Source organism: Coregonus lavaretus, assembly GCF_964263955.1.
Source record: "Coregonus lavaretus genome assembly, chromosome: 13".
Classification (NCBI taxonomy): domain Eukaryota; kingdom Metazoa; phylum Chordata; class Actinopteri; order Salmoniformes; family Salmonidae; genus Coregonus; species Coregonus lavaretus.
The window spans coordinates 45806921-45823871 of NC_140000.1; the positions used below are offsets into that span (position 1 = coordinate 45806921).

At 42.4% G+C, this 16951-nt stretch overlaps 3 protein-coding genes across 5 annotated transcripts; 1 reads left to right on the plus strand and 2 right to left on the minus strand.

Moving 5' to 3' along the window:
- Positions 1 to 200: 200 nt before the first annotated feature.
- On the plus strand, positions 201 to 4954 carry LOC311140252 (tetraspanin-9). Of its 3 annotated transcripts, XM_084175215.1 has the most exons (10): positions 201 to 430; positions 1002 to 1050; positions 1934 to 1999; positions 2243 to 2322; positions 2475 to 2666; positions 2756 to 2830; positions 2954 to 3055; positions 3167 to 3298; positions 3428 to 3511; positions 3604 to 4954. In XM_084175215.1, exons 4-10 carry the CDS (start codon positions 2260 to 2262, stop codon positions 3673 to 3675), a joined length of 720 nt encoding a protein of 239 aa, XP_084031341.1. In that variant the 5' UTR covers positions 201 to 430; positions 1002 to 1050; positions 1934 to 1999; positions 2243 to 2259; the 3' UTR covers positions 3676 to 4954. The 3 variants fall into 3 exon arrangements, with proteins under 3 accessions (XP_084031341.1, XP_084031342.1, XP_084031340.1); XM_084175214.1 differs by lacking the exon at positions 1934 to 1999 and having other exon boundaries at positions 202 to 430; XM_084175216.1 differs by lacking the exons at positions 1002 to 1050; positions 1934 to 1999.
- Positions 4955 to 6875: 1921 nt separating this feature from the next.
- LOC311140251 (putative imidazolonepropionase) lies at positions 6876 to 10810 on the minus strand. The gene is made up of 8 exons (XM_084175213.1): positions 10577 to 10810; positions 10205 to 10311; positions 9313 to 9377; positions 8751 to 9028; positions 8345 to 8570; positions 7973 to 8191; positions 7654 to 7814; positions 6876 to 7322 (listed from the first exon to the last, which is right to left on the minus strand). Exons 1-8 carry the CDS (start codon positions 10705 to 10707, stop codon positions 7217 to 7219), a joined length of 1293 nt encoding a protein of 430 aa, XP_084031339.1. The 5' UTR covers positions 10708 to 10810; the 3' UTR covers positions 6876 to 7216.
- Positions 10811 to 10999: 189 nt separating this feature from the next.
- On the minus strand, positions 11000 to 13621 carry LOC311139670 (small nuclear ribonucleoprotein F). The gene is made up of 4 exons (XM_084174591.1): positions 13512 to 13621; positions 12321 to 12446; positions 11827 to 11891; positions 11000 to 11304 (listed from the first exon to the last, which is right to left on the minus strand). Exons 1-4 carry the CDS (start codon positions 13512 to 13514, stop codon positions 11238 to 11240), a joined length of 261 nt encoding a protein of 86 aa, XP_084030717.1. The 5' UTR covers positions 13515 to 13621; the 3' UTR covers positions 11000 to 11237.
- Positions 13622 to 16951: the final 3330 nt, after the last annotated feature.

Here is a 16951-nt window from a genome sequence, read left to right on the forward strand (position 1 = left end):
TTATTATTATTATTATTATTTATACAACAGTAGTTAATGGGGCCTGGAATACTCCTGAGAATACCCTGTCTTGCAGATTTAGAGCAGTTTGCTCACATCTCAAATGTACCATGAAGTAAAAAAGACAACACACGCACACAAATAAATCCATTATTTCCCAGGAAGTCCCATTCTCTCGTTGCAATTCCATTCCGTAACGTAATTCCCCGCCTCCAGACCAGTTTCCGCTCTCCTGAGAGAAAACACTCCGCCTGCAAATCATCGACGACCGCAGGAAAGTTTAAATATAGCCTACAAAAAGAATACAATCGGATTTGTTAACGTTTGCGTTATCGCTGATTCTACGCTGGAAATCCGGATAGAGCTCGGTCGCAGTAGTCAAGGGATGGCTGAAATGAGGATGAGCTGAACTCGAGCTGGTACAGTTACGGTACGGAATCATCTCTTTGGTCTGGATACTTCGGCCATGCTGTTTAGGATAAATCTAAAATCATCCCAGCAGTCTGGGCATCAATCCAGTCTGCGTACTTTTCTAAAACTTTTATGAGAATATATGCTTGAAAATTATGTTAGATTTACGCACGACCAAAGTTATCTGTTTACAACGTCAACGAATTAAATCCGAAGTGTGGCCAAAACCATTGGACCTGGCTGCTAAACAATGGCATTTTCTTTGAACAGAATTTACATCATAACACTATCAGAATCATACACTAACATAACACAATGCTTCTTTCTCGTTCCTCACCAATTGTCACTTCCTGTGGTGGCGATGTAGAAAAAATGATTAAGGGGGAGTGCAATCTGTGATTTATTATTCTGTTTTTGGCCTAAAAGTGATGGTATATTTCTCTCTCTCTCTCTCTATGTGTGTGTGTGTGTCTCAGAGCCCACCACAATGTTATTGGCTCGGTAAAGAATTTCCAGTAGAACAGAACTACTACTACATAGAACAACAGTAGGCCTACATGAAAGAGTTGTGTGTGTACTTTGTCTTACAGGTCCCTCCGCTGAAGGCTCGAAGGCACCATCCAATTCCTTATCTAAGTGGTAAAATTATTCCGAGAGAGAGAAATTACATTCAATCATTCTGAATTATGAGAGCGGTTTACCAGTTTAAATAGTATCAATTGTCATGCCTCAACACAACCACAAGAGGGCAGCACTTTCCGAGGAAATGTGACTGAATTAAAACATTGTTCATTATGTTCTTTCGTTTTTCAAATGCATTCTGTTATTTCTCCGTGGCTATCTGGAGGTTTTGGCTTTGTGCTCGTATATACGACATTCCCAAACACTTTTATATCATTGTGCAAACGCTGCCCTCTTGTGGTTTCGTTGAGGAATTACAGCGGAGTATATTTTCACAAGTAAATGTCAAACCGATGGATAGGAGCTCATAATCTTTGTGTCAATTGTACACTCACCTGGGAAAATGTAGGCCCTATTCTGTTGTAATCCCTCAAGAGATCAACCAAGTTTTTTTTACAGGGACGAGCAAAAAAACATGGTTTAATAGATTGGTTAGCTGACAATGTCACGAAAACAATGTGCACGCTTCTATGGGGATCAGAAATCAGTGTGTTGTGATTCTGGGTGGCCAGATTGCTAGCAAGAATGACAAGTGCCATGTGGGGAATCGTACGTGGCTCGTTTAATTTTGTTATTGATACCTTGTTTTGTTTTGACTGATTTGATGTCAATGCTAATATGGCCCAAATTCGCAAGCTAACCAACAACTTTACCGATGTATTTGAGAGACAGCAAGTGCTCATTATGTACATGTATTTATGTTTTCAATAAACATTTGAAAACGAAATGCAGTTTATATGTTGTCAACATTTTAAAGCCAACCCCGCGTGTTTTGCCCTACAGTTGTGCAAGCGTTGGTTTTGTTGCTAAACAACCAACCCTTCTATACCTGCCAGTTTAGATTTGTTTACTTTGCCAACGCTGCACTGGTGGTTTCTTGAGGAATTACAACAGTTTCGCAAGTGAGGTGAGTGCAGTATTACTATTTACCAGTACCTGTGGAAATCCACTCCGTTGTTACTCCTAAAATGATACAAGTTAGAGCAGTGTTTGAAGTAATCAAGATTTTCAGTCACCTTTGAATTGTAGTCGATCGCTGATCATTTGCAAGGCAGAAACGTGCAAATTCTTCACAAAACTTGTCATAAATTACTTTGCCCTTTTGTGGTTTCTACAGTTTTACATATATAAACTGCCCTTTTATTTGCAGATCGTCACAGCATCACCATGGCTCGCGGCTGCCTCTGCTGTGTCAAATACATGCTGTTCCTTTTCAACCTGCTCTTCTGGGTGGGTGAACAAACTCACTATAGACATAATTTTCAAACATTGATCTTCTGATTCTGCGTTCTATTTTATTATTAAATCATACTATACTAACGGTATAATAATGATAAGAGTAAAGATAAACATTTATTTATATTTTATTCTGCCTCTTTCAGTTGGGGGGCTGTGGTTTGTTGGGTGTGGGGGTGTGGTTGTCTGTGTCTCAGGGCAGCTTTGCCACCCTATCACCATCCTTCCCCTCCATCTCCGCCGCCAACCTCATCATCACCCTGGGTGCTGTCATCATGGTTACAGGCTTCCTGGGTTGCCTGGGTGCCATCAAGGAAAACAAGTGTCTGCTGCTGAGTGTGAGTGAACTATACTACCCATGATGCACCACAATACAATGCTTGCCACATTGGCAACCTCACCTGCCTCTCTCAATTGTTCCCTGTAGTTTTTCATCACGTTGTTGGTTATTCTGTTGGCGGAGCTGATCCTTCTCATCCTGTTCTTCGCATACACAGACAAGGTAAGACTTCTCTAGAAGCCACCCGTCAATTCAAACCCTGTTTATCCTTCCTCCTATGGTTCCTGTTCCCATAGTGCTCTGTGTGCCTCTGCCTACATTTCTCATGATCCACTGTGTGTGCAGGTGAGTGAGAACGCCAGACAGGACCTGAAAGAGGGACTTGCTCTGTACAGCACCGACAACAACGCTGGCCTCCGCAACGCCTGGAACACCATACAGACGGAGGTATGGTACCTAACTACTAATGAGCTACCATACAACCTGACACTAAGAGCATAGCATTCCATCAAGGGAGAGGTGCAATATATAACCCTGTCTCCTCTTTCTCCCTGTCAGTGGCATTGTTGTGGGGTGAATGGGTACACAGACTGGCACACTGCCCTGCAGGAGAAGGTGGTTCCTGACCGATGCTGCCAGGATATCTACCAGGACTGTGGGCGCAATGCCACCAACCAGTTCTGGACACAGGTCAGTTTGTGTTAGTTTAAACATGTGTGTCTGATCTCTCCCTTCCATCAGGCAGTGTGTGTATCCATGTGTGTCTGCATGTGTAGGAGTGTCCTTTTTCACCTCTCAAGATTGTTTCTCTCTTGTCAGGGTTGCTATGAGAAGGTGGAGGAGTGGCTGGATGACAATAAACACCTGCTGGGAACCATCGCCATGTGTGTTCTGGTCATACAGGTAAGGGGGGGTGTGTGTACATACAGGAAGACATACAGATGTATATGTAATGATGTTGTTGCAGTGTGACTGATGTGACCTTCTGTCTGCAGCTCCTGGGTATGGCCTTCTCCATGACTTTGTACCAGCAGATCCACCGATCCGGGAAGAAGTATGAAGCTTAACACACACACACACACAGGGTTTGAGACCTATTACTTTTATACAAAATTATACTCTAAAAGGAGACACGCATGTCACAAAACAGCTTTTTATTTAGTGTTTATTTACACACCCTTGTATCATTTTGTGCACAAAGGCAATTATGTTTTTTTAATGATCATCTTTACTATTAATAATCAGTGTTCTTGGCCGGGATTCAATCTGACCGCGGGTTGTCGACAACGTGTGAGATCTCATGCACAGTAATTGGGTCATACCATAAATAAAGTGCAAAAAATAAATAAAAAATCAGCATTTTGACATTGTCCTTAGTTATGTTTTTCTGACTTCTAGGAAGATTTTAACCAACTTCACCCCCAAATTCCTCCATGTTTTCACCATCATTGAAATTATACTCAAAAGTTGAACTAATTATGTTATTGCTTTGACGTCATTTCTGAAGATTATTTATTTCATGCGATTAATTTGTCTGTCCCTCATTTTAAGGCCAACCCTGTTACGTGAACATAACTTTTTTTTTTTATGGTGAAACTATTCCTTTAAAAATATTTTTCAAAACAAACAGTCAAATCATAGTGTAAAAGCAGGTGAGCTGGTTCTACTCTTTTTGGCCATTTTCTGGTGTTTTGTGGTGGAAAACTGACCGTGTCGAGTATAATACTTCATCCCTGTTACCCATTGATAGATTGGCTGGAAATGTTAACAATTTCAATTGTTTTGTGAAGCTTGCATTCATTTGCCCCTCCCTGTTGCGCACAACAAGCGTCCATTCCCCCTGTCACAAGGGGATTTATGGCTGATTTAAAATAACCTCAACCCTGTTACTTTAAAGACACTATTGGCACTTTTTTTTTTTACCGCTTAATGTGACACCGCTTATGTGAAATTGTTTGTTTTGACCAATTTACACTACCCAAAATGTTATCATTTTGTGGAACGACCCAAATGCAGCATATAGCGCAATCGGAAATACCCTTTAAAAGCTGCGTTGTCGACAACCCGCAGTCGGATTGAATCCCGGCTCTAGTTCAGTTATGGGGGACTAAGGATGGGTGAGGAAAGGGGGGTTGGATTGTGTGGCTGTGTGTGTGGGAGTAGACACCCCTCAGTCATCCAGAATAGAATGGCTTGAACACAAAAGAGTAAAGGGAACAAGAGGTTCGATTCCATGCCTTAGAAATCCTTAAAACAGACTGAAGTTATATATATTGTATGGATTTATTCTTGTAAAACCAGTGTTACTGAGATGTGTTCAATAAAAGTTAAGCTTATTCTGTCAAATTGCTGGCAGTTTTTTCAAATTCTGTTTACTAAAGCATCATCTTCAGGTGAGCCCCAGGAGAAACATGCCAATGCCACCTCGATTGCCTCATGATTCTGAGGTTGTATGTTCAAGAGAATGTGCAAGAGGTTGTGGCTCAATCGTTAGAACCCCTGTCTCATAACCTTGAGTTTGCAGGTTTAAACCTCAACTCTTACACTTGTGTGGATTTCTGCAACTCTTAATGTCAAACAAAGAAAAGTGTGAAGGAGTCTGGCTCAGGGGTTAAATCTCCACCTTGCACCACTGCAGTTGTGAGTTCAAACCTTAACTCTTACACTTCAGTCAAGATCTGCAACTCAATATCAAATAATTATACCATGGCATTATTGAATACTCATTTCTGATTGGCTTGAAAGGCATTCTAGAGCGTGCATTATTTCCCTATAACACACGGTATATTTGCATTTTAGAGTTCAATGGCTATAAATATACACACATGTTATATGTTTGAGGGGGAAAAAAGGGCAAATTGAAAAAATTATTGCCATTGTTGAATTCGATTTTCATAATAGCAAGCTAGGACTGATGGTTTGGTTAGCTAAACCAGCAAATCTGTTTGTTTGGTTACCAAGGCAACTACTGTCGCTAACTACAAAACTTGCTAGCTACTTCCACGGCTGTTGAACACATTTCTAGCGACAAATGTGTTAAATTATAGCCATGGTATAAAAGGGATAATCAACTCGGGGCTCTATGCGTTCTCTGGAAAATAATGTAACTCTGTGGAAGGTCAGTTCCACTCCGCTAGCGCCTCGTGGAACATAACTTCCACGTCGTTCATTATTTTCCATAGAACGCATAGCCTCATTGATTATCCCTTACACAAAGAGAAGAGGGAGAAATGTGAAGCAGTCAGTGGCTCAGTACTTAAATCCCTGCCTCCTACCAAGACGTTATGGGTTCAAACCTCATCTCGTGCTTTTATGTACGTTTCAACAATTCTCCATGTCAAACATAGAGGGGAGTGTGAAGGAGTCTGTGGCTCAGGCGTAAGGATCTTGCCCCATAAGCACAGGGTTGTAAGTTCAAACCCAGTTGCTGGCTCTGGCTTATGGTTGCCTACTTGGGACTCTGCTAGTCAGTGAGTCAAGGGCAGTGGCGCAATAAGCAGGGGTGGTTAAAACCTGGGGTGCCCTGCGACTTCAGAGCAGTGGTTATGGAGAACATTTCCCGAAAAGAGTGGACACTTCATTTTTAACTATAGGCAACTCTCCATTTAAATACTAAGTGTCCACTTTTTTTCTGGAGATTTTTCTCCATAACCATCTTTGAGTGGCAACACCATTCACGCAACCATGCTCCAGTGCCGCACGGGGCTGGAACCAAGGATCCTATGGTTGGAGGGCGAGATCCTTACCACTGAGCCACCAATTCCTTCACACAATCCTCACATCGCTTCATATATTTGACATAAACATGTCTGTAAACAAAAAAATGCACAAGCGTTTAGCTCAATGTTCAACTTGGCGGTCTCCCATGTCTACCCCACCCCAATGGTTAAACAAACTACAATGATTCCCAGTCCTCAAAACCTACAAAGGTTATAAAAGCAGTCTCTGCTTTCTCTGACCCTCAGACACTGGATCACACTGAGCACAGTCCCTTTGCAACACTACTGGTATCCTTGATCAGTTGAGTTGGCAGATAGAACAGCTGTATGGGACTACAGGCTGAGCTTCCTCACTAATGATTCAATAACTACTGAAATGATTCACTCACCTCGCCTGTGTTAGCTTTCCTAACTCTCCTACAACCTCAGAGAGAGACAAGAAGGGGAGGGGTGTAGAGCTGAAGGGCGAAAGATTAACAGAGCAAGAAAGAGAGGAACCAAGGGTCAGAAGGTCTCCAACCTAAATTGGGGCAAATAGATGACAGAGCAAGAATGGAGACTTTTATTTATGGTAAGAAAAAGGCACAACATTTAATCACATTCTTTTTAACCAACACTTCCTAGATATTAACCCTACAGTCATTTGGATATTGCAGAAACAATGGTTCAAAGCCCATACTCAAATGTTACCACATGGTTCAAAGCACATACTCACATACCCCACTGACCAAGACATAGAATATCAGGTTAATATTAACTGTCTATTTACAAATCCTTGACTGTGAGCTGTGTCCATTTATAGACACACACAGCCCTGTCCAAAGGCCACAGGGCCGTGTGTGACTATGCCTGGGGGAAGAACGTCAGTTATCCAAACCCAATTTTGGAGTTAGAAGTCCATGGTTTTGTCGTTGTTGTAGACGACGTTGCCCCTGATGACAACGTAGCGAATCAGTTCCTGGTGTCCTCCTAACTGGTAGATGAGATGCTCCCACCTGCCGGACAACACCATCAACACAACACTGTCAGTCCACACACACACACATCTACACTAAAGTGTCAGCCACACTCACACAATCAACACAACCTTAGGCAGTCTCACTCACACAATCAACACAACCTTAGGCAGTCTCACTCACACAACCGGTTCCATTCACACAGCTACTACATTTTAGACAATGCCATACACAGTCCTCACTACAATTACAAGATAACCTTTCAGCAGCTAGATTACTTAACTGTCAACTGGAACATACACTGTGGTGTCTAACCATTAAATGAAGCCAGCTCTTAGAATATAGTAGTATTTATTGAGAGCAACTTTACCGCGGTGCGTTGAGGACCAGCAGGTCGGCGTGTTTGTTGACCTCCAGGGAGCCGTGCGTGTGAGAGCGTCCCAGGGCGTAGGCTGCGTTGATGGTGGCGGCGGCCAGAGCCTCGGGCATGGACATCCTCATGTTGACACACGCCAGGTGCATCACCACCGGCTGGGATAGACAGACAGGGATCAAGAGATGATGACAGAGGGATCGCTACAGAGAGGCTTTTTGCCTTCTCCACCAACTAACTCATTGACCTTATCCCCACAGCCCCCTCCATCTTTCCCCCCCTAACTTCCCTACTCCTCCCACCTCCAATCACCCACCATAGAGCAACAGTAGGCATTAGGGTTGAAGTCACTGCCCAGGGCAACAATGACCCCAGCATCCAGCATGTCTCGGGCCCGCGGCTGGGGTAACCGCAGGATGTAAGCGGTGGTTGGGAGCAGGACGGCGGCGGTCTTAGCTGTCGCCATGGCAGCGATGCCCTCATCTGTCACCTCCTCCAGGTGACTGATAGCCAAGGCACCGAGCTCTGCCCCCAGCTAGCACCACCAGAGAAAAACACACACACACACAATACAGGAATGGTTAAGTGAGATGGACAGTACCATAGACACTTAAATAATACGTACTGGTACTAAACCAGCTGTTGTTACCACAGTGACAGTAGAGAGGCGCAGGTTGATGATGCGTACCTGTGCAGAGTTCATGGGGTGCAGCTCGTCTCCGTGGAAGTTGATGTTGAGGCCCATGTCCAGGCCGGCCTGCAGGATGGAGGATGTGGAGGCCAGGTCAAACACACCCTGCTCACAGAACACATCTATGTTGTCCACCCTCAGGGCCCCCGTTGACATACGCTCACGCAGCTGTGGCAACTGGACCTGAAGGATGTCTGTTGTCGCCTCGGCAACAGTCTTACCCCTGGGAAAGAATTAGAAGGGGTGGGTATTTAATAACACCTAATGAGGATGAAAGTCAGTAGGGTTAGCTGTATGGGTGAATGTAACACAGTGGTCATGACGGGGTGGATGTGAGGTGGGTCTGTTCAGGAGTATGGGGGGGGTGTTCAACAGCATGGTGTAGAGTGTGTGTGTTCAGTACTTAGGGACTGCGTGTGCTCCACAGTAGGTAGACGATATATTGATTGGCAGGGTACGTCTGGCCGTCTCGATGACCTCCAGCATCTTCAGCTCTGTCTGCAGCTCCAGGCCATAGCCACTCTTACACTCCACCAAGGTGGTGCCTGCCCGCTGCATCCGACCCAGCCTGCCTGTCAGAGAGGCCAGCAGGGTGGAGGCAAGAGCAGCCCGGGTGTGCTCCACTGTGAAGTGGATCCCTCCTCCGGCACGGTGCACATCCATGTAGGTGGCACCGGCCAACTGTAGGCACACACAGCATTACCTAGGCTGCATTTTGACAGGCAGCCTAATTCTGATATTTTTTCATTAATTGGTCTTTTGAACAATCAGATCAGCTCTAAAAAAGAGCTTGTGTGAAACGATCTGATGTGATTGGTCAAAAGACCAATTAGTGGAAAAAATATCAGAATTGGGCTGCTTGTGTAAATGAAGCCCTACAAACCTTTACTTTTACTCTAAATGGTGAGTCAGATTACAATCTGTTGAGGCAGAGAGGGGATGGGACCCATGGAAGTCATATTTACCTTCATGGCAAATTCATGCACCCTGTCTCCAGCCCATACGGGGTGGGTGTGTGCATCAACCAATCCTGAAACACAATAATCAATGAGCACAGCTTTATTTCTGTAAAACCTCATTCTCTACATGCTAGAACACTATATCAATGTTTCAAATATTTGTATCAATAGAACAGGGGAGCATTCGGCAGGACCTAACGTTTTGGAACGTTCAAATAAAAATATGCTTTGTAGACCAAACATGGCTCTGTGACACACAGGAGGCTGCTGAGTGGAGAACGGCTCATAATAAATGGCCAGAACAGAGCAAATGGAATGGCATCGAACACCTGGAAACCATGGGCGGCAGGTAGCTTAGTGGGTAAGAGCGTTGTGCCAGTAACCGAAAGGTCGCTGGTTCTAATCCCCGAGCCGACTAGGTGAAAAATCTGTCGATGTGCCCTTGAGCAAGGCACTTAACCCTAATTCCTCCTGTAAGTCGCTCTGGATAAGAGCGTCTGCTAAATGACTAAAAATGTAAATGTAAAACATGTGTTTGATACCATTCCACTGATTCCGCTCCAGCCATTACCACAAGCCCGTTCTCCCCAATTAATGTGCCACCAACCTCCTGTGCTCTGACATGTAGAATAATGTCTGCCCTATTCATGGCATTTCTATCTGCACCGTTTGACAAATAAACGTGGCCAAGGTTGCATGTTTACATGGTCCTTGCTATCCGGGATCCTTGGGACGTCCCTTCCCCGTTGAAGTTGACATTTTAAAATGGTACGGGTTAAGTTTAGGAAAGGGTTATGGTTAGGGTTAAGGATCCCAGATAGCACAACCATGTTTACACCTGTGTGCCTAGATCTACCGCCCCCTATTGTCCAGGGTGGTGTATTGCACTGATACTTGCCTGGAATGACACACATGCCAGTTGCATCGATGACTTTATCAAACGAGACCCCTGCATATTGGAAATCAATGGTGCTCGCTGGTCCAATATCCTTTATCAGACCGTCGCTGGACGAAAAAAAAACACAGCTCTTGTAATCAATAGTTTGCGATGGAATAACATTTGGTTTAGTTTAGCCAAAATTAAGTTTTGCTTTCACATAACTTTCAGAGCACGTTGGGGCAATCCGTACGCTGCGAAGTTTGACAGCCGCTGTCAACTCGTTCTAACCAAATTGTAACAAACATTAACTAGTAGCCAAACTATCGAACATTAAACAATGTTGCAAACTGCAGCCCAATCGGACATTAATGATACAATGAATCAATTTACCTCCCGATAACCAAACTACTGTTCTCAATCACACACAGCCTTTGCATCCCATCCTTCGTCAGGAACTTCTCACCGTTGTTGCAAATTAAAACCACCTGTTTCGCGTTCTTTACCAAAAGTTTGTTGGACATTTTGAAATAGTCGTCGAAATTAAGCTTAAAAATGTGAAGTATTTTTGTAAGTCACCTCTATTTCTACGTTGCCTCGCTGTCACTTTCTAGTGGTTTGGGGAAAAGTAAATATTTGAGGGCAGCATGGGTTCAAAGTGCACGAGCCAAGTCCGGGGCTGGGCTTTGGAAATTAGGAATACTGTACATTGATTGACAGGTTCTGTTTAATGTGTAGTGTTTGTTAATAAGGTTGAGACACCACATCAATCAGCTCCCTCACAAACCTGTAATAATACCACCAGACAGCAGGTTTAGGAAAGGGTACAATAACCATTATTTTATTTATTTTTCTACAGTGATATAAATGTAATTAGCTACATCATATTGGATCATAAACAGTAAAAAAAAAAAAAAATGTTTCCTTGAAAGTTTCACACAAATAAAGCTAACTTGCTTCCCAAGAGTCCATTTTCCACATAGTGAAAATGCAAAAACAAAGATTCAAACACAACACTCATCCAGATCTTCAGTTGCAAGTCTCATCCTCTCCATCATTCTTTCATTTCTCCGTCCTCCTCTTCTTCCTCTACTCCTCTAATATATAAAACATTATTGCACCTGTGGGTAGAGAATATGCACTTTAGATCTAAGAAAATTACACTGAGAACAGCCACCATGAAACACCTGCATCAGTCACACCATAAGTATGCTGGACACAGAAGTCCAGGGAGAATACATTTCTACTGGTATTCATGAAAGGGTTGACTTGCAGTTCCAACCCCCAAAAAAATCTGAATATAGACTTGCATTCTATTGCATAAAACATCTGATTTCAACAAGAAAAACGTTCTTCCTTCCCTCCTCCCTTTCTTGAACTGTGTATTATTTACTACGAAACAAACGAGCCGAGATGGGACTTTGAGGGACCTACCTGAACTTGTCCAATAAGAAACTCTTGTTTTTGTTGCAAAATGCTTTTTGTTGCAACAGTCTACACTAATGAATACACCCCAGGTCACTGCTCTAACAGAGTTAGGTATTTCATAAATGCAGTCATGGCCGATCTTGATCACCTCAGGATTAAAGGACAAGAGGCAGAAGGCAACATTTTAGACAATCCAGAAAACGGCTCTTATTTACCTAACAAGTACTTCTCCAAGGTGACCAGCCAACGCTCCATCCACGTACTCTTCTGTGTTCGCCAACTGTCAAAACCAATGACAAAAACACGAGAAATGTACATAGGCATTAATCTGCACCAGCCACACACACTGTCCAGGTTAGGTGCAAAATATAAATTCTGCACATGCGTCATATGTGGACAAAAAAATGAATAACTTGTGGGGGACTTTTATTTTGACATGAGGTAAGCAGAGAGGAAGTGGGTCTAGAACAGACCCACTTTTGGAAAGTCTTTAATAATACCATCCCATAGATATTTTGTTTCAAATTCCCCCGTCATAATGATCAACTGTCCTGCCCACCGGCACAGTAAGCTGAAATGGAATGGTCTTTAACTTCTGGCTTCCTACTGACTTTTTTTTTATACAACCCAATACAGTTGAAAGCAACGCTAGTGTATGTAAATACACCCGCGTTGCTAAAAGCACCTATGTCCAGGTGTGCTCCCTCACCTGCATGTTCATGTAGCTGTCCACAGACACTAGGTAGCCCTTGTACTCCATCCCCCACTTCAGCTTCACCATCACCGGCTTGCCTGTCAGTCCGTTCAGGAAGGGCTTGGGGTTCAGAGGTAAACTCTACACACACAGCAACGGGAAGAAGGTTGGATTATTGTTATGGGTAATCATTTAACCTCTACGGGATCGGTGTCCCGTATACGGGACGGTTGAGCTAATATGTGCTAATGTGATTAGCATGACTGTTGTAAGTAACAGCAATGTACTTACATTCAGTAATCTTGCTCTGATTTGTCATCCTAAGGGTTTCAGAGATAAAATGTAGCATAGTTTTGTTTGATAAAATTATTTTTATATAAAATGTAGGAACTGGGTTCTACAGTTTGAACCCCTGCTGTCTCTGGCTCCACACCCACCCCGCCATCTAGATTCTAGATGTGTGAAAGTTAGTGTATAAGCTAATGATCCATCATGTATGACATTCCTGGGAGTGTGTAAACGTATTATCATATCATTTTTGTATTTTCTCTATAGTTATGTACTTGAAAATTTATCAATTGACCAATTCGGCACATTTGGGCAGACTTGATACAAAAATAGTCCAGTATTGCAATGCTTCACTGGATCAATCTGAAACTTTGCACACACACTGCTTCAATCTAGTGGGCAAAATCTAAATTGTGCCTAAACTGCAATATTATATTGTAGCCTTTCTCTTGCATTTCAAAGATGATGGAACAAAAAATATAATAGAAAACATGTATTTTGGTTTGTATTATCTTTTAAAAAATCTAATGTCTTATATTCTCCTACATTAATTTCACATTTCCACAAACTTCAACGTGTTTCCTTTCAAATGGTATCAAGAATATGCATATCCTTGCTTCAGGTCCTGAGCTACAGGCAGTTAGATTTGGGTATGTCATTTTAGGCGAAAATTGAAAAAAGGGTCAGATCCTTAAGAGGTTAATGTGTAGGGAAGATGAGATGTCAATCATCTCAGATATACGCACATTAGATTTGTATCTGCAACATGACTTCTATTTGCTGCTCATTCACTGCAACTGCAATGAATGAATTGGATAACGTTAGCTTGCTGGAAAAAGGTACCAACTCAACTGCTAATCCGTTTTTCTTTCAAAAGATCCTGCCAATTTTATTATAACCAACAATATCAACACTCACCATTGCTGTGCAAAATGTTGTGCAATTCCCGCTATTATATCTTAGTAATTTACTATCTTTTCGACACAAAAACGTCCAGACTTGTTAGCTTGCACGCATTGCCGCCGAAACCAGGAAGCTGGAGCCTTTCAACTTTGACCCAAAACAAAGGTTCATCGATTGAGATGAAGAGCTCTAATTATTTATATACCGCCACCTAGTGTACTGAGAGGCGCAAATCATGAGACATGATTAAAATGTCCATGTTCATTGCTCATTGCGGCAGATATTTTAACGGAAAATGTTATAGATAAATAAAGGACAGTAAACTGCAATATTTATCCATGTCCATCTTCAAATGGTTGCATTTTATTCAAAAGACTGCACATGTGTAGTGAACTGAACACGTATGGGGCAATAGAGCCCTCAAGCAGTTATTTTTTATTTCACCTTTATTTAACTAGGTAAGCCAGTTGAGAACAAGTTCTCATTTACAACTGCGACCTGGCCAAGATAAAGCAAAGCAGTGTTACATACGGGGTAAACAAAACATAAAGTCAAAAATACAACAGAAAATATATATACAGTGTGTGCGAATGTAGTAAGTTATGGAGGTAAGGCAATAAATAGGCCATAGTGCAAAATAGTTACAATTTCGTATTAACACTGGAATGATAGATGTGCAAAATATGATGTGCAAATAGAGATACTGGGGTGCAAATTAGCAAAATAAATAACAATATGGGGATGAGGTAGTTGGGTGGGCTAATTTCAGAATGGCTGTGGAAGGTGCAGTGATCGGTAAGGTGCTCTGACAACTGACGCTTAAAGGTAGTGAGGGAGATAAGAGTCTCCAGCTTCAGAGATTTTTGCATTTCGTTCCAGTCATTGGCAGCAGAGAACTGGAAGGAATGGCGGCCAAAGGAGGTGTCGGCTTTGGGGATGACCAGTGAGATATACCTGCTGGAGCGCAGACTACGGGTGGGTGTTGCTATGGTGACCAGTGAGCTAAGATAAGACGGGGATTTGCCTAGCAGTGATTTATAGATGACCTGGAGCCAGTGGGTTTGGCGACGAATATGTAGTGAGGGCCAGCCAACAAGAGCGTACAGGTCACAATGGTGAGTAGGTAGTATATGGGGCTTTGGTGACAAAACGGATAGCACTGTGATAGACTACATCCAATTTGCTGAGTAGAGTGTTGGAGGCTATTTTGTAAATGACATCGCCGAAGTCAAGGATCGGTAGGATAGTCAGTTTTACGAGGGCATGTTTGGCAGCATGAGTGAAGAAGGCTTTGTTGCGAAATAGGAAGCCGATTCTAGATCTAACTTTTGATTGGAGATGCTTAATGTAAGTCTAGAAGGAGAGTTTACAGTCTAACCAGACACCTAGGTATTTGTAGTTGTCCACATACTCTAGGTCAGACCCGCCGAGAGCAGTGATTCTAGTCGGTTGGGCGGGTGCAAACAGCGTTCGGTTGAAGAGCATGCATTTAGTTTTACTAATGTTTAAGAGCAGTTGGAGGCTACGGAAGGAGTGTTGTATGGCGTTGAAGCCAGATGTGATATGAGCAAGCCCATACGTATATATCGTTATACATTTATAGGTACCTCTCAAACAATCGCCCCGTGGTGTTCCCAGCCAACTCCCAGTCTATCATGGCTCCAAAAGCCACACTTTCGCTGTCTCCAGCCCCTCCCCTTGCAACTCTCTCTTCCTCTCCTCTGGGAGTAGGCTCTTTTGAGGAGCTGTGTTTCGTGTTAGTGTTTCCAATATTCTGCCGTTATTTAAGGTACTTTAGTCTATTTATTTAAATCAAATCATTCCCACCTAATTAGTTAAAGTTGGTGCATGTTTATATTTCAACGATAAACCGAATTATTTCAGTCTAATTGTTTAACCAGTATTTTGCAGGGTCAAACATCAAACGTTACATCAAATAATCAACCAAAAAGCCTCAACCCAAGCACCTAAAACCAGTATTATGCTATGTCAAACATCAAACATTGAATCAAATAATAAACCGAATTGCTTCAACACAACTATTCAAAACCAGTGTTATGCTATGTCAAACATCAAACGCCACAGTTCAATCATATCAGCTCAAACGTTTCAGTTCAGTCAAACTAGTCATTCATCACTTTAGCTTTATGTTCCCAATTGTTATTAACGGGTTATACGGTTTAAGCAACCACAAACCCAACAGTTATCCCCAAATTATACAGTTTGGACAGCCACAGACGTTTTAATTCCCAATTAGTTTTCTATCAAGGTATACAGGTTTATCATTCACACTCTCATGCATACGACAACACTCGCACTGTCTAACTTTTTATAGTTCCTCCTATGAGTTTTAAGTCATAGCTCGCACTGTCTAATCTACTTTAAAGTACCCCCTATGAGCCTCCAGTCATAGCTCGCACTGTCTAATCTACTTTAAAGTACCCCCTATGAGTTTATCATAGCTCGCACTCCCATGGGTTTAACCATCACAATTATCAAACATTTGCATGGTATTTTATCAAATCGAATTAGTAATCTATAATCGTTATTTATAGAGTAATAGAGTTCACTTACATCAAACAGGTGCTTCACAAAATTAATTTGGATACAGCCAATGTGCAGAACTTTAGTTACATAACAATAGGTGTCTGCTTACCTGTTTTAGAAGCTCGGGCACTTTGTGAAACACGGTTCGACAACAGCGATGTCCAATAGGCTGGATGAATTCCAGCGAAGTTCCGCTACCAGATCACAGTCGGAGGTCACCAATTGTTAGAAATTGCGTAATTCAAATCTGGTATTGGAATACGAGAAAACATAATCAAGAGATATTCAATCCAAGCTAAATTTATTAAATGCAAAATGTATGTATGATAAGTATGTTGGTTCGTATACGGGCTCACTGAAATACCACGCAGGGCAGACAGAGAACTAATCCATTGTTACAGGTTCTTCTTCAAATACTCTGACAGAGATAGTTCCCACTCTCTGCTGGCCAATCAGAGTAGAGACTGAGCGTGGTTTAGACTTACTCAGCCAATCCGTTGGCGCACGGGCTGGTCCCAACCCCTTGGCGCTCCACCGTTCCCAGGCATAAGTTGCTATCAAAATAACCTGTGGAGTTAGCACCCAAAAGACACCATTCCACTGTACTACGTTCAAGGACGGTTCACAGACAACAAAGAGGCAGTGTTCGTATCTGTGAGAAATACAAGTCTTATCTATAAGAAATACAAGTTTTATCTCATCCTAGCCCCTAACGTTCCTCACATGAATCACAGCCTGTTATGTGAAACAATTTATATCAGTATAGTACAAACCTATGCTTATCATTAATGCATTCCTTCTAAGCTATTCATCACATACAGATCCAATTATGAGAAAATAGAACCCCACAGAACTCTATCTGAGAAGTAGTTGGTGAACCAGGCGAGGCAGTCATTAGAGAAACCAAG